This window comes from Vulpes vulpes, chromosome 4 (assembly GCF_048418805.1).
Source record: "Vulpes vulpes isolate BD-2025 chromosome 4, VulVul3, whole genome shotgun sequence".
NCBI classification, from domain to species: Eukaryota; Metazoa; Chordata; class Mammalia; order Carnivora; family Canidae; genus Vulpes; species Vulpes vulpes.
Genome location: NC_132783.1, coordinates 132858601 through 132884941, shown reverse-complemented (window position 1 = coordinate 132884941; position 26341 = coordinate 132858601). Strand labels below are relative to the sequence as shown.

At 36.8% G+C, this 26341-nt stretch overlaps 1 protein-coding gene across 1 annotated transcript; it reads left to right on the top strand.

The window, feature by feature from the left end:
- Positions 1-26102, top strand: TARS1 (threonyl-tRNA synthetase 1). The gene is made up of 19 exons (XM_025984089.2): positions 1-488; positions 4952-5032; positions 7007-7197; positions 10347-10470; positions 12013-12134; positions 12813-12930; positions 13195-13259; positions 13348-13426; positions 14200-14346; positions 15671-15769; positions 17078-17244; positions 18182-18344; positions 18440-18577; positions 19611-19688; positions 19846-19946; positions 20067-20171; positions 21680-21752; positions 24443-24557; positions 25558-26102. Exons 1-19 carry the CDS (start codon positions 198-200, stop codon positions 25704-25706), a joined length of 2406 nt encoding a protein of 801 aa, XP_025839874.2. The 5' UTR covers positions 1-197; the 3' UTR covers positions 25707-26102.
- The last annotated feature ends 239 nt before the right edge of the window (positions 26103-26341 follow it).

Here is a 26341-nt window from a genome sequence, read left to right as displayed (position 1 = left end):
TCCCAGGGGCTCGGAGCAAGCCCCGCCCAGGCGCTACGGTGGCTGCAGAGGTCCCTGACTCACGGCGTGGAAGACGCGCACGCGCATTGAGGACTTCTAGGCTCAGGACGGGTTAAACCCGCCTCCGCAGGGACTTCAGCGCCGCAGATCCCTTTCCCAGACCTCCGCTCCGGTTTCCTAAAGGACTGTCACGCAACATGGTTTTCCATTGGTTTACAGACGGAAGGACCCGCCTTCCCCCGTCGTCGATTGGCTGCCCCTGGATCGGGAGGCGGGGCTTGGGCGCCTTCCGATTGCATCAGCGGGTCCCTTCCGGGCCACGTGGCGCAAGCGCAGTGTTCCCGGAGCCTCCGCTTGGCTCTGAGCGGCCTCGGCTCTCCTCTCGTCCAGGGCGTCGCTTCGGGGTTGCGTCTTCGGTTCGTGGTGTGTTGATGTCCCAGGAGAAGGACAGAAGCCCTGCAGGGGAGATGGGGGTCGAGGAGAAGCCGGTGAGCGAACTGAGAGGAGCCCGGAGGCCAGCTGGGGCTCTGCTCCGTGTCCGTGGTGCCCGGCTAGGCGGGAAGGAGGAAGCGGCCCGGGCGTGGGGGGCCGAGGGACCCCAGGGGGATGGTGGAGCCCCTGGGCGAGTCAGAGCCTCTTTGGGGGGAACGATCGTCCATTTATAAAGTGGGGCAGGACCTTGCAGGTCCGTCTCTAGGTCCATCCCCTTTTTGCAGAAGAAGAAACTGAGACCCTGAGTGACAGACTAGCTTGCAGCCGGACGCCTAATTAGAAGCCGAGACAGAATTGGAATCTAGGACTCGGGATTCCCAGCGTAATGTTTTTGATTCCACCTTAGACGAGAAGAACATTGCAAAACCTCATTTAATCCTAAAGCCCTGTAGGGATGGATAAAGGGCTTCAGTTTAAGGAAGGGAAAACCGAGTCCTTGAGATCTGACCCAACTTAGCCCACGTTTGGGTGGTTTATAATAAGCGGTGGCGGCCGGGTGACCCCAGGTGACAAACCTTAGAGAGATTACACACTTCCCTTCCTGGTGCTGTAGATGTGCCTTATCACATTCACACATGCTGATCGTTTCATCTTTGAGCTTTCCCTTTGGTGTCCTCCATCCCTTAGGAACAACCCCCAGGTCACTGTCAACACCCACCAGGATGACTTTTTTTTTTTTTTAAATTATGATCAACAAACATCATGTATTCATTCTGCTGGAAGATGAAGCTGGGAAGGTGAAAAGGACCTAGTGGCTGACATAGAGGTGTGTGAGGCAGGAAAACAGTCATTGTGCAGCGTGATCGGCTCGGATTACTGAAAAGAGGGAGCGCCTAACTCTGCTTGGGAAGGGCTCGTTTGAGTTCATTTGGAAATTATAGGAGTCTAAGTTCACCAGGTAAACCAGGCAGGGCAGTGCTCCCCAGGTAAAAAAGGTAGCAAGGGCCGTGAAAAGGCACACCCAGAAGTGCCTGTGAGGTTGCTTGCAAGGGATGAGCCCGAAGGGGGAGCTACAGCTCTCAGAAGGACTTGAGATACTTGAAATTGTATTCTACAGGTGAAAGTTTTTAAGCAGGGAAATGTTCGATGTGGATTGTAGTTTTAAAGATTCTGGGGACACCTGGGTGGCTCAGCAGTCGAGCATCTGCCTTCGGGTCAGGACGTGATCCCAGGTCCAGGGATCGAGTCCCAATCAGGTTCCTGCATGGAGCCTGCTTCTCCCTCTGTCTCTCATGAATAAATAAATAAAATCTTTTAAAAAAATAAATAAGGATTATTCTGGCATGGGATGGAAGGTGTGTTGGAAAGAGGTGAGGCCACAAGCAGAGGAGGCTGTTGCAGCAGTCCAAGTGAGAAGTGGCGATATCTTAGGCTAAAGAGCCTCAGCCCTAACTCTCTGAAAGGATAAGTCACATAGAAGCTACAATTTTCTCATCAGTAAAATGAAGATGTCCTCTAAGTCAGGAATAGAGTGGGGGGAAATGCAAATGTGCACATTGTAAACTGTATAAATCAAATTTAAGGGCATAGTTTTCCCCGTTTATATTTTTTCCACTTAAAAATGATATCTTTATTGTTTTGTAACTTGTTTACTTTTTTTTTTTTTTTTTGCTTAATAGTCTGTATTCAACAATTTTCCATGTCCACAAATATGTTATGCCATTCTTAACTGGAGGTGATGTAAAGCTATCAAATAAATACATAATTTCTCCTTTCTGTAACAGTAATTATACAATACCTCATATTATGCACTACATGCATTAATTCAACTTTTTCAGTCCTTACAATTGAACTAGGTTCTGTTATTGTCCTCATTATACAGATGAAGAAATAGGCAAAGAGCAAGTAGCTTGCTCAAACCCAATTTTCTGTAACCAATACTCATAGCTCCAGTGCTGTCCTGCGTCCTGTCACCTGCGTGGAAATGAGTCCGGGACAGATAACTCCATCAAACTACATGACTTCCAGGACATACCTCTCACAGCTGTGCCAGTCTCTGGGGTTGAATTTAATTAAACTACACTGTAGGTACTTTTGGTACTTTACCTTCAACTCCTAAATATCGCGAGGAAGGTAATTCTGGAGCTTCCCTTCACAATCCCAACTGTGTTCTAACTTTTGGATTGAAATTTTAGGGCGCTTTTACGTAAATGCATAATGTATAAACTCACATTTTTTGTTCTGTTTTAATTGGAAATAGAGAACAGTCACCCAACGTTTTCCTAATTGTTGTAGTAAAGACGGAATGGACCTCAGGGTTCTAGAGAAACCTGTTTTAATGTCGTGGCTCTACTCCTTACTAGCTGTATACAAATAAGCAAAATATATTACCTTCTTTGGGCCTGTACTCTCATTTGTAAAAAAAAAAAAAAAGGTATTTAGAACACAAAATCTTTCTGTTAATTTTCTCCCTTTTCCTCTATCCCTGTTGGTTTGGCAAATACTCATATATGACCAAAACCAAAAGTATGTAATCAGAAAAACAAGTATCATTCTTTTTCCAGTTAGACGTGCACAAAAAAAAATAAATAAGCCTGCATACACCTGCAATTTTATCCCTCCTCTTACCAGGGATAATTTACTAGATACATTATTTTTATAGTAGAGCATTGGCATATAGAGGATCTTGTAACCCTATAACTTTATTGTTTAGTATAGGCTTTAGTTATGTTCATTATTTATCTATTGGCTATAAATGAACCTGAAAAGTTTATGAAATCCAGAATCCCTGAGTGGGAGAAGTTTTAGTTCAGCTTGAAATTAGAAGTCATATATTTTTAATTTAGTTTATTTTAAAAATTAATATAAGTATTACATTTCAAAATGCCCAATGGTTATATGGGTAAATAAATAATGGAATATTATTTGGCAATAAAAAATAGTGAAGTACTGATGTATGTAACATGAATGATCTTGAAATCATGCTAAGTGAAAGAAACCAGTCACAAAAGACCATATACTGCATGCCTCTCTTTAAATGAAAGCCCAGAATAGGCAAATACGTAGAAACAAAGTAGATTACTGATTTCCAGGTCCTAGGGAAAAGGGAAAATGGAGCCACTGCTAATGGGTACAGTGTTTCCTGTTGAGGTGATGAAAGTGTTTTAAGATTGACCTTGGTGATGGTTTAATGAATACATTAAAAACCATTGAATTATATACTTGATACAGGTGAATTGTATTCTGTAGGAAAAGATCTCAATAAAACTGAAAGAAATCAAAGACCACAAACATATAGGAGACTATAATAAAGTCCCCCCTTGCTCCCAGTTCTCCCCCCAAAACTCCTTCACTGCTGATGATAACTTCCCTCCTTGGAGTGGACCACTGTCAGCACCTGGATGGGTATCATTCCCGTGACTTAATGTGTGAACCTAGAAAAATTATCTAGGTTTTTCCAGTTTAATAGTGTGTGTAAGATGGAAATGATAATGCCAATCTCACAGGGCTGTCGAGAACCAGATATGATTGATTGTGGGGAAGCTTTGTAAGTTGTAAAACTTTTGTAGTGCAGTTTGCTTTAGGATGAATCTGTCAGAGCAGGGAAGTAAGGAATTAATTTCTGCAAAGATACCTTCACAGTGTCCCATAATGCATTTCAGGGTTTCTTGACCTTGTGGACTGGATAATTCTTTGGGGAGGCTGACCTGTGCACTGTGGAATGTTTAATAACCTCCCCCATCTCTACCCACTATGTGCCAGTTGCTGCACTCCCCAGTTGTGACAATGTTAGCTGATATTGCCAGGTACCCGCTAGGGGGCAAAATTTCTTCCGGTTGACAACCACCAGTATAGGCCAACTATACTGGTTGCCTTTTTGCACAGGACTTAGTACTTTAAAACTTTCTATGGCTTCATGTACTAATAAGTAAAGTCTACATTCCTTATGGTAACCCCATAGCCTTAGATGCTTGGTTGTCTGAGCCCTGGTTAGTCTTAACTGACATGATTTCAGTCTGTTTTAGTCAGCCTAAGGTTTTATCATTGTCTCTCATTTTTTTCTCATTTTCAATATTTTTTAACAGTTCTCCATTCTCAAAATCCAGCCTGTTGAAATTGTCATCTTTTAAAGTCAGTTGTCCTAACTTATTTGACATCTAATCATAGTGCTGCAGCTGTGTTCTTTCTTCCTCTGGGAGCTTCTCACATGTGTATGCCTCAGTTTCCCTGGAGAAATTAAATCTGCACACTGTAGGGTTTGGGTCTTATGTTTGCGTCTTTCCTAAGGTCTAACAAATGAAATTCAAGGACTGGAACATTATCAAGAAACTCCTGTCTTATTTTTTAAGATTTGTCTTTATTGCAGTGGTGAAAATTTTTAGCCTTTCAAAATCAGATTTACCCCCCTTTTTTTGAAATACATGCTAAAATAATATCCTCAGAACTTTTTTGGGTGCAGCATGAAGGAGTGTCGAATTAGAGTAAAATATAAAATCTTATTTCTCCTTTGCTTATGTAGGTTGGTGCTGGGGAGGAAAAGCGAAAGGAAGGAGGCAAGAAGAAGAACAAGGAAGGATCTGGAGATGGAGGTCGAGCAGAGGTGAATGTTTTAGAGCCCTGTTACCAAAGATTGACAGGTGGCGGGAACTGTCTCAGACTTACTCTGTATAAGGTTGTAATGATTTACATGGCACAAGATGGAACATTCAGGGAGAAGAATTAGGAAAGTCTTAGGGGGGAAAAGATCTGCAGCTATTTATTATTGGAAAAGGAAAACAACATTGAAGTATGATTGCAAAATAATCTGGAGTTAGATATGAAAATCAGAGAAAAAGTGTTGGAAGGAAGGGATTGGTAATTACTCAATTGCAAGATTGGACGCCAGCTGCCCGATCATTTGATTCAGGGAGATATTAGGAGGTAGAGACTTGATGTTTAAGTTTACATTGAATGCACCAAAAACTAAAGAAGGCCCAATTATTTGACCTGTCTCAGTGTTTCCATGAGGACTTGCTACTAGCATTTGGTTTTGAGCGAGATCTGAGGCCTCTCAGTTGTAAAGAAATGCTTACAGTTCCCCCCAGCTCACACTAAGAGGAGCTGGCATTTCAAAAGTCAGCCCAGAATCAACCTGGTTTCTGGGTAGTCTGCTTCAGGAGGCAGTTAAACTTGTCTTCCCACTTTATTTTTGAAGTTGAACTGCTGTGAACCAGGCTTCAGTTTTTGCTTTAGTCATTGCATTTTATTAGAGACTCCTTAGAAGACTACCAGGATGGAGAAGCACAAGGGAGCAGACTTTGTAGAAGTGTACTGTAGCACAGTAAACCGGCTTTACAGAGCTGCTCCTGTTAATGCTGCGTTGCTAAATGTGTAGTGCTGTCATTTACTGAAGGAAGGGTCAGTTTGTAGGTGATCAAGAACTACTAAGTGTTGCTTAGAGCCCTACCTAACCATTTCTCTTAGTTTTTGTCCATTATAGTCCACTGTAATTACGGGGGAAATCGTTGATTGTGAATTTTAAAATTTGCAGGTAAATAGAAAAATGCATGTTTCCTCATGTTTTTCATGCTTTTGGATACAGTGGTACATGTTACTCCATCACAGCTTCAAAATTAGCCTGCAAAGAGGAAAGAAAAGGTGCAATTAAAGTACCCTTCTGCATAGAGTATTTTAAGTACAAAACATGGTTTTATATGTCTTAAATGATCTGTCTGGAAAATTTGCAACGAGATGTCCAAGACCTTTCCTCCCCCTCTCTGCTCCCATCGCTTATCTACTTCTCTTACCTCCTTTATAAGGGCAACGTGTGGGTATTATTCTCTGAATTTGACAAGCACTTGCCTTGAATGGAAGCCCTTAAGTCAAATAAATTGATAGTTGGTTAAGAATTTTAAGTGGATGTGTAGTCTAATTAGCTGCATCAATTGATCATCCCTTGAACAAGATTGAAACAAAATGGTGGGACACCTGGGTGGCTCAGTGGTTGAGCGTCTGCCTTTTGCCCAAGGTGTGGTCCTAGAGTCCCAGGATCAAGTCCCATATTGGACTCCCTGCGTGGGGCCTGCTTCTTCCTCTGCGTGTCTCTGCCTCTCTCTCTCTTTCTCTCTGTCTCTCTTTTACAATCTTTAAAAAAAAAAATTGAAACAAAATGGAAAAGCCATTTTATTTCCAGTATTGTTCATAGCTATGTGTCACTTAGTTAGAAAAGACCTTCAGAGAACATTGTAAAAGGAAAAAAATCACCTTAATGCAAATAGCAAATGGTAATAATAGTTGTCCATTTAAGATATTAATAGCCCACATGTCTATTGTTACTTATATCTTTCTATTTTTTTTATTTTTCTATTTTTAAAAAAGTATTACAGTAAAAATTGTAAGAAGACCACATTTAATTCCTTTTCTAACCTTAATTTAAGACAGGATTAAGCCAGTGCTTAATGATTTGGGCAATCCATTTACCATGTTGAATTAGTAATTATAATTTTTGTATCGTCTGTTTTTATTATTTCTTTACTTTTTCTAAAAGAAAACAAGTATTTACTGATCATTTATTTCTTCATTTGTTGTCTTGCAGTTGAATCCTTGGCCCGAATATATTAACACACGTCTTGAGATGTATAATAAACTAAAAGCAGAACACGATTCTATTCTGGCAGAAAGGGCAGAAAAAGACAGTAAACCAATTAAAGTCACTCTGCCTGATGGTAAACAGGTCAATGCAGAATCCTGGAAAACTACACCATATCAGATTGCTTGTGGAATAAGGTATAAGCTATACCTGTCTTGACCTTCTGTTTGTAACTAAACTTTTTTGGTATTGTCAAGTTTTATCTTCATGATATTTTTATGTTACTGTTGGTATTTTTAATGTTTATATTATTTGGGATTTAAGAGAATCAAAATGATGTGGAGCTTATACTCAAGATTCAAAATTAATTTCTTAGTCCACTGTGGTCTTAATCTTACAAAGGATCTTATATTATTAGTTCTTCTACTTGATCATAAATACCGCAAAACCAAGTAGACCGTGTGTTTTACCTATTTTTACTTGGCTGTTTTGATGTTAAAAATGAAGGTAGAAATATCACATGGGAAAGTTAAAAAGCTAATATATGACACATGAAAATAATGTACTATTTTTATAAATCCAAAGAATCACCATGTCTGATCTTAAAACTTGTATTGGGTTGGGAAGAAATAACTGAGAATTAGATGCATATTTTGAGGTAGAGTCATCTGATATGATTGGAATCAATAGTTGTTTATAGGAAATGATAAAGATGGGAAAGCGTAAATTGATGCACATATCTAATACCAGATATTGGCAAACTGTGGGTCATAGCCTAGTTTTGTATAGCCCAAGATTAAGCATGGCTCTTAAATGATTTGAAAAAAAATAAAACTAAGGTGTGAGGTGTGACAGGGATCATTTGTGACCCAGTCTGAAATATTAATAAGCCCCTTACAGAAAAAAGTTGCCAACTTCTGTCTTAAATATTTCAACTTAAAATATGTAAAAATAGATATATTCATTATATCCTTCACCATATATATATATGTAATTATTTCTATTCATTTTTCATTATTTCATTCTGTGTTGAATTGAACCACCTGCAGTCACCATGTGATTGTCAAAAGTGGTTGATTATCATCAGTTTCATGTTGTTGAACATAAGACCTAAAGAACAAGTACATAAAAAGGTTTGGGAACCAACCCGGCTGATTAGCAGTAAGCCCACTCTGCAGCTGGTGAGTGTAGAAGCAGTTGGCGTATGAGCCGTGAATCTTTTTTTTTTTTTTTTTTTTTTTTTGAGCCGTGAATCTTTATTGTGCCATGACACTGGTTAGTATTTTTACAAGGAAAATAATATGTTTCAGTTAATTTGAGCATATTTTCTACCTAAAGTACTCCCACCTTACTTCAAAGGAAGTAAGAAGAAAATTGTAATATCAAGCATTTTTCCATGTGAGGTTATAAATAACTGGATAGACCTCCAAATAGACGTTCAGCCTTTCATTTTAGAGGTAACTTGGAAGGGTATTTTGATTAAGATATCCTTCCATTGTTACACGCCGAGATGGTAGCTGTGTTGGTATTGAAATTCAGGCTCCTCTTAGTTCAGAACTTCTTTTCTACATTCTTCAGTATTGTCCTCCAGATTACATTGTAATTCAGTAAATAACCAATTAGAAAATATTTTTTTGAAAACTGCAAAATTTTGCATAAGGCATTGATCTCCAAGTGGGGTTGCTTATGACATTTTTACAAAAGCCCCAGAAAAGTTCTTGCTGTTGGGTGAAGAATTATAGCATGAGTAACAAACTGTTGAAAGGTTTGGATGATGAGTTGTGACTATAAAAGGGAAGAAAAAAGAAGGCGTGCTCCATTTGCTTCAAAAGGTTTTTCTTTGAAGTTTTGTCTTAAATCTGAAAGTTTAGATTACTTTATCCCTTCTTTAGAAAATTCAAGTGATCTAATGTGGTCTGTATATCTGCACATTCTGTAGATAATACAGTAATATCTACATTTTCAAAGGAACTCTGCTTTTAGTGTCTTAAGGCATCATTTTGGACCCTGAGGTAATAGCTGTTTTCTTCCCAAAGAATATAGAGAATATTAGTCCCCTTTTGGTCAATTCTTTAATTTTTTGAAAACTTTACACTAATATGATAAAATATATTTCTCTCTGCCAAATCCATATATATCCTACGAAATGTGTATTTTTTTTTTTCATTGTATTGGCTTTATATGACTGTTTCAGAAGGAAAGAAAACAATGGATGTAATCTGTGGGAAGTTCAGTGAATTTAAAAATGAGATAAGAATTTATGGTTTGTCTTCTGATAGTTCTGTCCTGATCCTCAAGTAGGGGAGGTTGTATATTCTTGGTTGTACTTACACTGAGTAAGAAGGGAACCACCCAACACTGCATGTTTAGTTAGCTGAAACCTTCTGGTGGTAGATTTATTTAGTATAAAGACTGTAAACTTTCCCTTCATAGTGTAGAGTGTTGTCCGGTTTGGTTGAGTGGGTAGGCTATTACAGACTGTCACTTCTCTAGCTACACATTTAGACCTGTAATCTAATTAATCTTACTCAGTTCTCTAGCTACACAGCTTCCTGAACTTTTCTTAACTCCCATCTCCCCCGTCTGCAGTGCCATCTCCTCTCCTTTTCTCCCTTTCCAGGTCTTCTGATCCTTCAGCCCCTCATTACTTTATCCTCAAAGCCTGACCAGACTAATCTGACTTTGCTTGCTTTGCAGTCCTCAGAATTCCTATGGCTCTTACACTTGGTGTGGTCTGGTAGTGTGGTCTTAATCATTTGGTGATGTTCATACTGTATACTCTGTGCTGTGTGTGTAGATGACTTTTAAAATCCATATTATAAACAAGCTTTATTGAATAATCCTTTGTTTTACCTATATGCTTGTTATAAATCATACCATTTTGGTCATTTACAGAATTTATTACCTCAGAGGAAAGATCCATTACAGATTTCAAGTAGGAGGAAGGGCAAAGGAGTTACTCAGTGCCCCTTCTTTTTCTTTTTTGGAGTCTTCATAGCTTGGCTTTGTGGAAAATGTTTTTTGGAGAAATGAAAAGATTAATCAAACCGCTGAAAATTGTTTATCACAATTGTGTCTGCTTGAATAAGGCATTAAGTGTGAAATAATAGTATTCTGGATTTTTGGGATCCTCTACTTGGTGCATACTGGGGGTTTGTTGGTTTTTCCATTTTTATTTCAGAAATCTATTATATATATATATGTGTATGTAATATATGTAGTATTGAGATAGAATAAATATAGTGTTTATTTTCCTATTCTTGTTCTCAGATTAAGTGTTGTACTACAGAAGATTCTCTTTTACATTCTTTTGTTTAAATATATGCTTGTGTGCATATTTTTTAAGTCAAGGCCTAGCTGACAACACAGTTATTGCTAAAGTGAATCAAGTTGTTTGGGACCTAGACCGTCCTCTGGAGGAAGATTGTACCTTGGCGCTTCTCAAATTTGAGGATGAGGAAGCTCAAGCAGTAAGTTTTTATTCAGTAGTCCCTGAATTTCAAGATAAAGGTTCACGTTTTCAGTTTGTTCCTGCTCCCACTGTTAGTGGGTATAGAGTTTATTGGTGTCTCATTGTCATTTCATTTTTCATTTTAGGGAGCAGCATAAGAGAGCTTGCCTTGTGTATTTAAGAAGTGAACTTGAATAAATTTATTTTCATTACTGGATATTTCAGAGAGAAAAAATTTCTGGGATTTTTATTAAACTTTTATTAAAAATTGGTAAAGCAAGTAAACATTGATTTTCTACCCTGTCAGTCAATACTTAAGCAAGATCTGTAGATTATACAAATAAAATGGAACATTTCTTTAAACTACTCTCCCTATTAGACCATTAATTTCCCTATTTCCCTCATCTTAAAATGCAAATCTGCTGAAAACACTATGAAAGTCAGCCTGCATTTGATGTCAAGGTTTTCTTCTAATTTCTCCATGAAAGTATACCGTATAAAGAAAAATAAAATCTTTTGTTTTATTATCGTAGTTTACTATGTGTATCACTGGTTTTCAAATGTATTCTACATTCCTTAAGTTTTAATGAAAACTTAAAAAATCCGTTTAATACCTTACAGATTTTAAAAATATAACTTTGGATATATTCTAACTCATCTGACAACCTTAAAAACCAAGTATAGATGACCCCTGAATGATATGGGTTTGAACTGTGCAAGTCTACAAATATATGGATTTTTTTCTATGAATAAATATAACTATTTTTTTATAAAGTAGATATATTTCTCATATTATTTTCTTTTTTTCCATTTTTCCCCCCATATGATTTTCTTAATTTTTTTTTCTAGCCTACTTTATTGTAAGAAGAATACAGTATATAGTATACAAAACGTATGTCAATTGACTATGTTCTCCATAAGGCTTTTGGTCAACAGTAGGCTATTAGTAGTTGGGTCTTTAGAGAATCATTAAGTTACACTAAGATTTTTGACTGCACAGAAGGTCAGCATCAGTAATCCCTGCAATGTTCAAGGGTCAGCTGTACTGCCATTAGATTTCAGTGTCCATATATTTGTTCTTATGTTTTATAAATGAATTGTGGGACAAGTTACAGCAACTTAGTTGTTTGAGGCTGATAAGGAAAAAGAGAATGTAATTCTTAAGTAATGTTCCATGGCTCGGTAGTGGCCACAGCAGAGCACACAGGATGTGGGATATATAGGCACATTGACTCAAAAGATTCTAGCTCATTACAGTCACTAAGTTACATTGTGAGTGGCAGTTGTTTTCAGGGTACAGAATCCATCCCTTTTAATTAATGATGCTTATTTGAATTTAATTAGTTTGGAAACAAACCAGATGATCTCTAAAGTACATAAACAACTTAGTGGTTAAAACTTAAATTATTTTGGCTCTGCATAGAATCACACCGAAGTTTATATATTTATAAATTTAGATTTTTCATGTCTTGGGCTTATTTATAGTAAATTTTATATATCTTTTTCAAGATAGCCATATTAATTTATAGCATATATGTTTAGACCATCCCATTTTTTTCAGGTATATTGGCATTCAAGTGCTCACATAATGGGTGAAGCTATGGAAAGAGTCTATGGTGGATGTTTGTGTTATGGTCCACCAATAGAAAATGGATTCTATTATGACATGTACCTTGAAGAAGGGTAAGTTATGTAACTGAATAAAGAAAAGTTCTGAATTATTAAGAGTCCATTATTTTTAAAGAGTTCTCAATAAGGAAAGAATATCAAATTTATTGCTAGTCACCAAGTATTTCCACTATCAAAAGTTGAAGTGTTGTAGTAACTTATGAAGTGCTGGTAACTTATGAGAGCTCTGTTGTAGATTGATCAGGTAGAGCCCTAAGATAATGTCAGGAAGTAAAATGAAGCCAATCATAGAGGTGGAGGGATGGTTCACCAGTGAGAACAGTGTCTATGATGACCAAAATAGAAGTCACTGAAAATATAAAATATAAAAATAATAATATCTAGTTTAAAATTTGAACATATGGGACCCTTGGTGGCTCAGTGGTTGAGCGTCTGATCATGCCCTTCAGCCCAGGCAGGGCATGAACCTGAAGTCCCGGGATCGAGTCCTTCATTGGGCTTTCTGCATGGAATCTGTTTCTCCCTCTGCCTGTGTTTCTGCCTCTCTCTCTCTCTGTAGCTCTCATGAATAAATCTTTAAAAATAAAAAATAATAAAATTTGAACATATGATTCAAGGGACTATTTCTTTATATTAAAACTTTTCATTTTTTTTTTAAAGAAATAGTCCTCCAAGCTACTATGTGAGTAGAATAGAGTGGAAAGAGATTAAATTTACTTCCTTTTCCTTCAGGGGTGTGTCCAGTAATGATTTTTCTTCTTTGGAAGCTTTATGTAAAAAAATCATTAAGGAAAAACAGGCTTTTGAAAGATTGGAAGTAAAGAAAGAAACCTTACTAGAAATGTTTAAGGTAAGTTAAGTTGTCTCAACATAATGGCCTCCACCTCGGTATCACTCTGTAATGTTACTTGAAGTTGTCAGGGGTTTTAGTGAATTAATTTGAAGCCTGTTCTTTTCTTTAGAAAAATGTAACTGTTTTTGAAACATGAGGTATTGACATATTTATTTTCCTACAATGCTTCGATAAGATATATTTTGAGTCATTTTAGCTTTAATATTTAAAGATAGAAGTTAAAGGAAGGTTTTTTTAAAAAATAATTTTTCATATTTTTAGTACAATAAGTTCAAATGCCGGATACTGAACGAAAAAGTGAATACTCCAACTACCACAGTCTATAGGTGAGCATGTCAAATCTCATTAAATGTAACTAGCTGCTGTATATGTCATTTTAAGTCTTTGTTAAAATTGCTTTCATTTTATCTCTAGGTGTGGCCCCTTGATAGATCTCTGTCGGGGTCCTCATGTCAGACACACTGGCAAAATTAAGACTTTGAAAATACACAAAGTAAGCAATGTAACTTTAAAAACGATATGAATGTATATATCTAGTATAGGTATATGTTTAAACTTCCTCTTAGTTTCTCTTTCTGCCTATTTTTCTGTTGCAAGTGTAAAGATGGATTATGGGATTTTTATTAAACTTTTATTAAAAATTGCTTCATGTCCCTAGTCTTTTTTAGCTGAAAATCCGAAGCAGTGACTTGACTTACCATTCATCACCAGAGCCCATGAAGTGGCTCATGGTGATGGAACTTTAGGGGATTCACAAAAATTACACAGTCATGGTCTAAGAGCTTTGAAACTTACGATTAGTATGTGCTTTTGCCCTTTGTTTGTCTAAAGTAATAATTACTTCATTTATGCTTTTTAACCAAACTAGTCCTGCCAGGTTTTGCTGGATTTTTATGACTGAACATTCAAATGCACTTTAAAGTAAAAGAATAGAGTAATTTCAAGATATTTTTTGTTGGTTTATTTTCCACTTTTACTTAATCTTGTGGGACGTACCCTTGCATCTCATGTTTGTGGAGTTGTGGTTTGGTAGGGAATTGATAGGGAGGTATTTTTGAGGGAATTAAATGGCCAGCTTTGTAGTCTAGCCCAGCCTCAGAGCAACTGTGAGATGTATAGTAAGTGTGCACTTTTACACCATTTTTCTTATCATAAGGACTACTATGAATTTGACTCATAGGCCACTATAAGAAATAACATCTAATTCAAAATAAGTGAGGTATTAACAAATTTGAATATTGTTTCATGGTTCATCTTTGTTTTCAGAATTCTTCCACATACTGGGAAGGCAAAGCAGATATGGAGACTCTTCAGAGAATTTATGGCATTTCATTCCCAGATCCTAAAATGTTGAAAGAATGGGAGAAATTCCAAGAGGAAGCTAAAAACCGAGATCATAGGAAAATTGGGAGAGTATGTTTAGAGAATAATAATGTTTCTAGACTGAATTTTATGTTCATTTGCATCTTAGTTGTATTAAGTACTAGGATTTCCTTTTAAAAAGATGAGGTAACTTTCCAGTAGTTATTGTGCTGTATGCTATATAACCATAAATCACTTACTGATTAGCTTACTGCTGTCTTACTGTTTACTGTCCACATTATCTTTCTAGGATGTGCTTGGTACCACACTAGTACTCCTTTTAACTACTTATATTAAGAACAAATACTGATTACCTAGTTTTCTATAAAAGAAGCATAGTAGTGTTTTATAGAGCTGGGAGTTATTTTGGAAATTTCCTGGTCTCACTGACTTATTTTAAAGATGTAGAAACTGATTTCCCCTAAAATTAATCTTATTTATTGCCCCAGATGACATAGCAAGTCACCAATGGATACTGTGGTGTCACTTTATCTCACTACCCTTCAGTGTTTTCTTTTTTTCTTTTTTTTTTTTTAAGATTTTATTTATTTATTCATGATAGACAGAGAGAGAGAGAGAGAGAGTGTGAGTCAGAGACACAGGCAGAGGGAGAAGCAGGCTCCATGCCTGGAGCCTGACGCGGGACTCGATCCCTGTACCCCAGGATCGCGCCCCAGGCCAAAGGCAGGCGCTAAACCGCTGAGCCACCCAGGAATCCCCACCCCTCTGTTTTCTAAGCTGGAAATTAGGTTTTATAAAAATATACCTTTCTAAAATTGAGTTTACTCTGTGCCATCAACTACTCTTGTCTCTTGATGGCTTGAGATAAATTCCAGTGGTAAGGAAGTATCAACAGTTGGTGGGGCCCCTCTGTGAGGATTCTGGGCTTTTGTGGGGTAGTGGTAGGCAAGAAGGTAAGGGCATGCTTTTTGCCAAGACCCAAAGTCAGGCAACTTCATCTACATCTTCTCTTCCATTATCATTGTTATTTTCCTGGTCTCTGCAGTTCCTACTTTAAAAAAAGAAAAAAATTATACTCATATCTTAGATCTTTGAGGAATTAAAACTACTATGACAGGTCCCACTGTAGATAGTCGAAAAGAACTAAGACCGCTGCTCCAGGTCATTCTTGGGTAAACTTGACTGGATTCAGGAATGTAACAGTCAGAGAACATATTTGTGCAAAGTTGTAAATCCACTGCAATTCTATGCTATTGAATTGTACACCAGAAATGTTGACAGTATTTTTTTTGATTCAGGAATGACACACATTAAAATATGAGCTATTACAGTAGTATTCTGAACTCAGGAACACTGAAGTTTATGTTGATACTCAATGCATATATAAACATTGTTTTGCTTTTCTTTTACTTAGGACCAAGAACTATATTTCTTTCATGAACTCAGCCCTGGAAGTTGCTTTTTCCTGCCGAAGGGAGCATACATTTATAATACACTTATTGAATTCATCAGGGTAAACCATATTCATTATTTTCTTTGGTAAATTTAAGATAGAAGTTGATTATATTAAATAAGTTGCGCCAAAAGGAAAGTTAATCTTGTATTTGAGAGGAAACATTTAAAAGAATAAAAATGCAAATGAGAATTTTCATAAAATGTTTAAAAAATTCCTTCCCCCTGGGGCACTTGGGTGGCGCAGTCAGTTAAGCATCTGGACTCTTGATCTTAGCTCAGGTCTTGATAACAGGGTCATGTTTGAACCCTACATTGGGCTCCATGCTGGGCATGGATCCTACTTTAAAACAAAAAATCCTTCCTCTTAATACATGATTTTGTCCTTATACTACATGGGTACATAATAGGGAAGCTAGTGACCTTGAAGTGGGACCTGCAACCCTTTACATGGGAGCTCTGTATACTCTTTGTATTTTCCTCAAAAAATCAAGTTAGTCTTTACATTGCTTTTTGAATTCTTTATATGAAGTCTTTTAGGCTCACGTTTGTAAAGAATAATATTGCCACCACCTGCATACTCACCACCTGATTTTACCATACATGTATGTTGGGCTATATTTGCTTCAGATTTTTTTTTTAAAGATTGTATTTATTTATGAGGGACACAGAGAGAGAGGGGCAGAGACACAGGCAGAGGGAGAAGCAGGCTCCTCACAGAAAGCCTGATGCGGCACTCAATCCCAGACCCAAGATCACACCCTGAGCTTAAGGCAGACACTTAGCCACCCAGCATCCCTGCTTCACATTTTTTTTTTATTGAAGTAATACATGTAAAGAAAAAAGTTCCCTTTTAGAACCCCTTTTGATCCATTTCCCTCTTTTTCCTAGCAGAAACTCTTCTTTGAAGTTAGCATAGATTCATGTTATTTTATATCTACCTCATACATATGTGCCCTAAATTTGTGTTTGTGTAGTTCAGATTTACATACATGAAGTCTCATATGGTATCAGTCTGCCTAATGCAAAAATCATAATATTTTTAAAATCCTGTTTATTTTCACTTGTTACTTAATTCTATTCTGTAACTACCATACTATGCCGATTCCTTTATTGATAGACACTGATGTACTTTCTAATTTTCTTATATTACTAATTGTACTAGAATAGCATTGTTTTGATAGGCCTCCTTATGTGTAGGTGCAGGAGTTTCTTCTTTGGTGTATACCTCCAAGTGGAATTTCTAGATTATAGCATATGTCCACCTTGAAAACTTCACTACATAGTATAAAATTGCTCTTTAAATTTTATTCCCACCAGAAGTATGAACTTCTATTTCCTACCTGTTGTTATGTTTGTTTTCTCACAGAGTGAGTATAGGAAACGAGGATTCCAGGAGGTGGTCACCCCAAACATCTACAATAGCCGACTCTGGATGACCTCGGGCCACTGGCAACACTATAGCGAGAACATGTTCTCCTTTGAGGTGGAGAAGGAGTTGTTTGCTCTGAAACCCATGAACTGCCCAGGACACTGGTATTCAGCGGCTTTGAGTTTCTATCAAAGTTTCCCATGCTGCAATTTGTCCTGCGTTGCTCTCCCTCCTTTGAAAGAATTTCTATTTAAAACAAATTATGGAATCAGAAGAATATTTAAATGTAATGTTATTGTACTACCATAACATTTTTCATGCCCACTTAGATCCTCAGATATGTAGACATTCAAGAATGGTAGTGGGGTAATAGCAAATGGGCGGAATATAAAGCAGGGAGACTGAATGCGGACATAGCAGTTCTCTAGATGGTTTGTTTTGTTTTTCCTTAAACGTTCTTTTAAAACTTCCTGCTAATGAATTGACTTCCTTGGGAGATTTTCCTCACTTTGCAGCTGTTCCACTTTCTATCCTTGAAAGTTAGATGAAGAGAGGCTTCTGGAGAAGACTAGGGCGCTGTGGCCACCACTAGCTCGGTCTGTACAGCTTCTAGCAGCAGGGCCTCGATGTTGAGGGGTGAGAGGAGTCTCCCTGAGGGAGCTGGGCTGTAAGTCAGGGAACCAACTAGGTTTGTTCTTAGTTTTCCCAGATTCTCTAAAGTTGCTGCAGCATCTTCAGACTGACAGAACTGAAGCAGTTTTAGGAGTGACAAGAAAGCACAGTCTTTGGTTTCCAGTATATTAAATGATTAGTATGGAACTAAGGTTTTTTTTTTTTTTTTTTTTTTTTAATATGAGCACTGAAAGCAGCCTTCAAAATAATGGAAGTATTGAGCACAAGGATTTGACTCGAGACCCATGGGAATCAGTTTTTATTCTCTCTTGGTTGTGTATTGTTGTATTATAATTTATTTATTTCTGCAAGTGCTTACATGAAGTCCAGAATTTGAGAAATGTTGTTATATGTATAGCCTTTCATAAAGTAGAAAAGCAGTTTTATTCTTGTGAAATTAAATATCTGTGTTTTCATTTTCTTCTTCAGCCTTATGTTTGATCATCGGCCAAGATCCTGGCGAGAGTTGCCTCTGCGGATAGCCGATTTTGGGGTACTTCATAGGAATGAGTTGTCAGGAGCACTCACGGGACTCACGCGGGTACGAAGATTCCAACAGGATGATGCTCACATATTCTGTGCCATAGAGCAGGTATTATGAGACTCTGGGATAAAATATTTTGAAAGAATTGTGAAGAAAGTCCAGGAAAGTTACTGTTGTCTTTTTTTCTTTTTTTTAATTTAAAGATTGAAGATGAAATAAAAGGTTGTTTGGATTTTCTACGTACAGTATATAGCATATTTGGATTTTCTTTTAAACTGAACCTATCTACTCGACCAGAAAAATACCTTGGAGATATTGAAGTATGGAATCAAGCTGAGAAAGTAAGTGGTGTTTTTCAGCATGCTTGAATACTATTGGACTGAAATGAACTTGTTCCAAGCAACACAAGCCTCTTTATTTATTTCATTTTTTTAAAGATTTATTTATTTATTCATTCAGAGAGAGCGAGAGAGAGGCAGAGACACAGGCAGAGGGAGAAGCGGGCTCCATGCAGGAAGCCCGATGTGGGACTCGATCCCAGGTCTCCAGGATCACACCCCGGGCTGCAGGCGGCGCCAAACCGCTGCTCCACCAGGGCTACCCCACAAGCCTCTTTCTCTTGCTAAAAGCAAGAGAAAATGGAAATGGCTCCTGGGTTTGAGCAAATTAGTTTATGTATGATTTTATGTTAAGTTATGCTAAATAACTTTTCGGTCTTCTAGCTGTAACTTATAAAAGGGTAGAATTGGAGAACGATGGTCCAAAGATAAAAACTTCCAATCATGAGAACAGATACTAGACATCGAGATGACTGTAGCGAACACTGCTGTGTATACACAGGAAGGTTGATCAGAGAGCAAATCCTGGGGGTTCTCATCACAGGAAGAACATGTTTTTTTTCTCTTCTCTCTTTTCTTCTTCTTTTTTTAAAAATATTTAATTTATTTATATGGGGGGGGGGGGGGGGCAAAGACACAGGCCGAGGAAGAAGCAGGCTCCATGCAGGGAGCCTGACATGGGACTCGATCCTGGGTCTCCAGGATCATGCCCTGGGCCAGGGCAGGTGCTAAACCATTGAGCCACCCGGGCTGCCCTCTCTTTTCTTTTTATTGTGTCTGTCTGAGATGATGGATGTTCGATGAGTCTAAGTAAATGTAAATCAAACCATCGTGCTGTACTTTTTAAATTTACACAGTGCTGTATGTCCGTTATGTCTCAGAAAAAGGGATTTGTGTGTGACTGTGTTTAGGTGGACAGAATTCTAATGCAGAGACTAGGGACTCATGAAACTAATCACAGTGTTTTTAGTCTTAGGTTAGGCTGGAACAGAAGTTGCAGATGACAAAAATAAAAATCATTTTGCTTTATCCTTAGCAACTTGAAAACAGTCTGAATGAATTTGGTGAGAAGTGGGAGTTAAATCCTGGAGATGGAGCTTTTTATGGCCCAAAGGTCAGTATAAAGTGTATTTGAATAACATGATTTTTATGTTGGGGTGAAGAAGACCTACTTTAAATTAGAAAGCAAGCAAGCAAGCCTGTCCTGTTATAACACTGAGTTAGCTTTAATCTAGACAGCATCTTAAAATAACTCAGTCTTTACTTCTTAGATTGACATACAGATTAAAGATGCAATTGGTCGGTTCCACCAGTGTGCAACAATCCAGTTGGATTTTCAGTTGCCCATCAGATTTAATCTTACTTTTGTAAGGTGAGTTTCTGCTGTCTGCTCTGGGTATTTTGTTTTTGTTTTTAGAGGAATATAAAGGGATATATATATGTGTGTGTGTATATATATATATATACATTAAAACATTTTTTTTCTATGTAGCCATGATGGTGATGATAAGAAAAGGCCAGTGATTGTTCATAGAGCCATCTTGGGGTCAGTGGAAAGAATGATTGCTATCCTCACTGAAAACTATGGCGGCAAATGGTAATTTTTATCATTGTTTTTGTCTGGACAATGTAAATTGAAGAAATGTCTGCTGTTCAGTTTAGTTTTGTGGTAGAAAAGGAGATGATCTGATTGGTCACTTCTAGTTAATGACAAGTGTTCACTAAGGAATCCTAAGTGAAACCGAAATTTTTGCTTTAAGAATAATTATTAGTAATTATTTTTATTTCAGAACTCCCATTTGTTTGAATGTTATATAATACTTTCTAATTAGGAGTTAACACTAAGAAGCACATTTGTTGTGGGATTAATATGGTTTTGATGTTTTTGTCTGAGTGAACAAATGTAGGCTTTGGGCTTACCTTGTTGAGTATTGCTGATTATAATAAGCAGGTATTTTGACATCCTTTGGAAGCCAGTTACATTTTTAATTGGAAGTACAGAATCCAAACTGATCAACATTTTTTGTCTTGTTACTACAAGATTATGCTTTTGTTGGCAGGGTATGAGCACATAAGTTCCATTTTATTTTTAAGCTGTTTTGTCTGGGCCCACAATTTGTAAAGGCAACTGAAAGCCACACAAGGTGATAAAACACCCGTTTTGTAGAGTTTGCCGTATCAATTGTATTGATGCAAAAGTTTTGTAAAATGTAAATCTGTTTTATCTTCGTATTGTAGTAATTTCAGTTTTATTTGTAATTTGGTTAGTTTGGACATTAAGGGGAGTTTGTCATACTTGTCAGAGAAATGAACTGGAGAATCTCTCTTCAGTTCTGTTTCAGATCAAATAGGAAAAAAATTTTATACATGGTATCTAGAGAATAGGGCGATCCTCAGCAGATTGCTATGTCAAACCTGTGATAGGTGGTTTAAAGCCAGTTCAGGTACAATGTAATAAAACAATTCAAAATAGAGGAGCAAGGAAGAGAAACACTAGTCTAATATCTGCATCAAAGAGAGGATTTGACACATGAAATACTCCAAAGATGGAATTACAAATGATCAGTTTTTAATAAGTGAAAACAGGAGAACACAGGGCAGTCAGGCTTGCAGACTCCAGACATAATCAAATGAGGCGCTGCAGGTGGCAGTCTGCCTTTGGGGAAAGAAAAAAAAAGATGTGAGAGCACTCATTTTTATCCAATACTGTCACTAGTTATCATCAGTTACAGTTTGTTGAATCCTGCAAAATGGATCTTGAATACCTGAAGGCATGGTCTGGTCCATGTCCTCCATGAAGAATAATTAGTAAGATAATGTTGAACAGTGAATCACTAAATGTAGTTCTTTGTTAACCCCTCTGGCAGCTGGTGCATGGGGTTCTGTTTCCTGATATGTTGACATGCAGGGCATCATCCCTGCCCTCAATGTGCTTTGCCATCTGCCTAGCGAATTAAACCTTAGTTTTCCTGAGTTAAGGTTCCCTTTCTGCTCCAGAATCTGCTCCCTTTAGTCTTTCCTGGATATTGGGGGGTGAGGGGAGTTTTTTAAAGTGGCCCTCACATATTTCAGGAAAATATACTGATAATGATATTTCTTTGAAAGGCCCTTCTGGCTGTCTCCTCGCCAGGTAATGGTAGTTCCAGTGGGACCAACATGTGATGAATATGCCCAAAAGGTAATCCTTAAATACAACTTTTCTTTCAATTTAGAATCACTCAGCTTTTCAAATCTCCTAAGCTAAACGTATCCTTGGTAGATCAAGCTGCTGGTGGTATAGAGAAATGTTACTATTTCTGAATAGATTACATTACCTCTTTCAGACTCTTCTGTTACATGATCAGAAGACATAATTTGGATGGTGTTTTATATACTCTTGTATATTTTAGTGTTTAGTATGAGGAAATTGTGTGAATGCCCCAGTATGATATGTAATTTCAGATGCATAATGCAATTTAAGCAGCTCTTTGGAAGAGTAATTTTGCTTCATATTTGTAATGTAAATTTCTTCAATTATTTACAAATTTTTTTTAGGTTTACAGAACGCCATATGCATATTTTGCCCTACCCATCAAAAAGCTACTAACAGATATGTAAATAGCTATTCATACTTCACACCTTATAGACTAGACCAACAATCTGTTCTGTTGTAGAGACAATTCCCTACTAAGGAATTTCAGATCATTAAAAGTTGTGTTACAATTAAGCATTGTTTCATAATTGCAAGCTAAAAGTAATAAACTGGCTAGTTAAAACACAAATCTAAATACCAGGCAACAATATTGTAACACTAAAACCATGATGGTTCTAGATCATCAGAATAAATTGCACTAAGGTCTTAACTGTCTTTTAAAAAATTCGTGGACATTAGATCAACTGGAAAGCAAACCATTCAGACATACTATATTTCTGCTATTGCACACAGTAGTTTTGGTTATCGATGATGAAAATCAGTTATGTTCTATAGTTAATTGTTCTTTATCTTTTTTGCATTATGAAAGCTCACATGGTAGGAGAAAAGTCTGTAATTAAATAACTCATTTCTCAACTGGAGACAGTACTGACTTGCCCTCATTCCATCAGTGGCAGGGTGGCATTTGGAATTACACAGGGATGGGGATTTTGGTTATATTGCATGGACACCAGTCGGGGAGCACTTACTGATACTGAATGACCGGAAGGAAACCAGAGGTGCTAAATAGCCTGTGATTATCATTCCACTTCCTCAGTTCCAGAGTAGTGTGACTCACGTGCATGTAAGGGCCCATGTTAAGAAACTAAAACACTAGTGCTTTATTCTTTATAATAGGTTATAGGTGAAAGTGCAGTCTTATCTTGGTACTCTTAATAAACTGTGTAAGAACCCTTCTGAAATTTGCATAGTTAAAAATCCCAGTAGAATTGGTTAATGATCACTTCGACGAAACAACCTATTAGTTAAATAAAAATGTTTTATTCAAACCTTTTTGTTTTATTAGTGGTAGGTAATTGGTTGTCAGGTAGATGAAAATTTTAATCTAGTTTAACTTACAATTAATAAAATTTAGTGTTTTTTGAAAAGGAAAAATATTGAAACATTGTTTACTATTTAATATACAAAAACATAAGATGGTAAAGTGGAACTGGTATCTTTGAGGGGAGAAAAAAAGACATGGAATAATCTCTAATGTAGATTGCCAAACTTTAGATTCCTGGAAGTTTATTTCAAGAAATCTCAATTTTATCTGGCTCTTTGATTTAAGAGGATTTCTTTGTAGGTTGCCAGGGTGACTCAGTAGGTTAAGCATCTGACTCTTGATTTTGATTCATGTTGTGATCTCAGGTTTATGAGATCGAGCCCTGCATCTGTTTAAGATTCTCTGTCTCCCTCTCCCCTAAAACCCCCCACCTCTGCTTGCATGCTCTCTATTAAAAAAAAAATTAAAGCTTTCATTTAATCAAAAAGTATCTGTTCAGAAAGAAAAAAATTCTCTTTTAGTATTTCTTAAACTTGATTATTTTCTTTTACTTAAATTACTATTGTAGAGTTCTATTTTGTTTTTCTTACAGAGTTCTTTTAGATCACATAAAGTTATTAAATAAAATATTAAAAAGTTATTAAATAATTAGTGTTAAAAGATTATTTTATTTTTTAAAGATTTTATTTTATTTATTCATGAGAGACACAGAGAGATAGAGAGGCAGAGACACAGGCAGAGGGAGAAGCAGGCTCCATGCAGTGAGCCTGATGTGGAACTCGATCCCAGGACTCCAGGATCACAACCTGAGCGGAAGTCAGACTCTTAACCGCTGAGCCACCCAGGTGCCCCTAAAAGATAATTTTATATGGGAGTTTATATTTCATTCTCTAGAAACATAAAAAGCTATTAAGATGCTTTTGGCCCATTGTTGGTGCTATCAACATTTTATTTAAAAATGTTGCACACACAAATGACAGCAATGGCTAAATTCTTGTTTCCAATTTGCTGACTATTTGAGAGATCAGAAACATTACATCCTGTATTCAGCTGGACAGCCCTCATTATGTATTAATATGGAGACTGATAAGCAGTTTCCTTGGCAACTATTTAGGGAACTTAAGATATGTTTGCAAAAGGATTTATTTTCTTTTGTAAAGAGGTGATGAAATGTAGCTGAATACCTGAATTCTGATTTTTAAGGATTTTTTGAAACATTTACTTCAAGAGCAAAATACATATCATTTTAATTTTTGAAAATGTAATCCCAAGTCCCAAGTTAATGTATGTTTCAGTATATCTAATAGCATTATGTTTAAAATATTTGCATGACTACCCAAATCACATGTTAAATAATTTAAGATCAAAATATAGTTCTTAGATCTGAAGAATTCTGCATCTGTTTAAATAGGTACGGCAACAATTCCATGATGCTAAATTCATGGTGGACATTGATCTGGATCCGGGCTGCACGTTAAATAAGAAGATCAGAAATGCCCAGTTAGCACAATATAACTTCATCCTAGGTAAGAAAGGAAACTTAACAAAGAAAACCTGCCAAACCTTATGAAAACACTGAAATATTAAGACTTAACCTTAAGAAAATTGTGGTTATCAGTTTAGTTCCTCTAATCCAGATTCTTAAATAATAAGTTTGTTCATTTGTTATATCAAAGGGAAATTTTGGTGTGAAAAAGAATAATCTAAAGGCTTGTTTAAAAATCTCCTTTCCTTAAAAAAAAAAAAAACAAAATAAAACTTCTTTCCTTTTATCTCCTATTCCTTTATATTGTAAGTTTTTATTAAGACGGCTGGATTAAGTAAGTACTATGGTTTGAAGCATTATAAAGGGATATATTCTTTTAAATGAAAAGATTTTTAAATAGGTCACCTAACTATACATAGTCACCTGAGAATTTTATTTTATTTTTTTCTTAAATAGATTTTTTTTTTTAGAGTACTTTAAGTTTGTGGCAAAACTGAGGAGAAAGGACAGTTATCTTGTATACCTCTTGCCCAAAATCGACACAGCCTCTTCCACTACCAGCATCCTGCAGCGAATGGGCATACATATCCTTACAAAGTCCACAGATTACATCAGTGTTCACTGTTGGGTTTTGTACATTGTGGGTTTGGACAAATATATAATGACATGTGTCCACCATATGGTTTTGGACAGAATTATTTCACTGCCCCCAAATCCTCTATGCTGCACCGTGGAAAACACTTGCTCTTAACCACAGGCAACTGAATTTTTTTTTAACTGTCTCCAGAGTTTTGCCTTTTTTGCAGTGTCCTATAGTTGGAATCCTACAGTATGTAACCTTTCTCGATTAGCTTCTTTTGACTAGTAATGTGCATTTAAGTAAGATTTCTATGTGTCTTTTCATGGCTTGATTGATAGCTCATTTGAACATTTCAGTGAATCAAAAGCTACAATGGTGGCTTTTAGGTCCTAGGATCATTTCTGTTCGAATGTTCAATAAAATCCTTCCACCTAACAAAGCTTTGTGCCTTTTGTTTTAGTTATTGGTGAAAAAGAGAAAGCCAGTGGCACTGTTAATATCCGCACAAGAGATAATAAGGTACATGGAGAGCGCACAATTTTGGAAACCATCGAGCGGCTGCAGCAGCTCAAACAGTCCCGTAGCAAACAGGCAGAAGAAGAATTTTAATGAAGAACCTGACCCAGATCGGCTCAGTGGGAAAAGAAGAAAAATGTTTCCATAACCTTAATTTTATACTCTAGAAAACATCAATTTATACTGAATTTGGACTAGTTGAGCAGTGTCTGCATAGGGGCAGGATCAACCTATTTTGTGACCTAGACAGGTTTTAGACAATGTGTATTTGAAGGAGGTCATTAAAAGAGACATTAAAATGATTTTATTTGTTATATAAACACTGGATCACTGGAAATAAAACATGAATGCTATAATGTAATGTGGGAGAATATTTTTTATAAATTTAATGCAATTGAAAAATAAAAATTTTCAGATTTTAATCTGATTAAAGTAAAAGACCAGAATTAGATGATGTTGTAAAAATAATAAAAACTTTAATTCACCTAAGTTCCAATGCTGTGTCCTTGGCATACATATATTCCCGCCTGGAAGAAATTGTGTGATTCAGTATTTATCTCTTCAATGTTTTCTAATATGATGTCAGTTGGGGGTGATGCTTCTCAGGCATAGGATGGAATCTTTTAGGATGTAAACCATTAAAACCAACCATGGATCTAATATAAAGTAGATTTGCACAAATTTTTAAGATGAAGATAAGTCTTTAAAGAAATACATGGGACTGGCAG

Bases quoted from the DNA above. Each gene is read 5' to 3' on its own strand.
- TARS1 (XM_025984089.2), top strand. From the start codon at position 198: ATGGTTTTCCATTGGTTTACAGACGGAAGGACCCGCCTTCCCCCGTCG. The intron at 10,471-12,012 runs GTAAGTTTTTAT...CATTTTTTTCAG, and splicing joins AGGATGAGGAAGCTCAAGCA to GTATATTGGCATTCAAGTGC. The intron at 18,578-19,610 runs GTAAGTGGTGTT...CTTTATCCTTAG, and splicing joins TATGGAATCAAGCTGAGAAA to CAACTTGAAAACAGTCTGAA.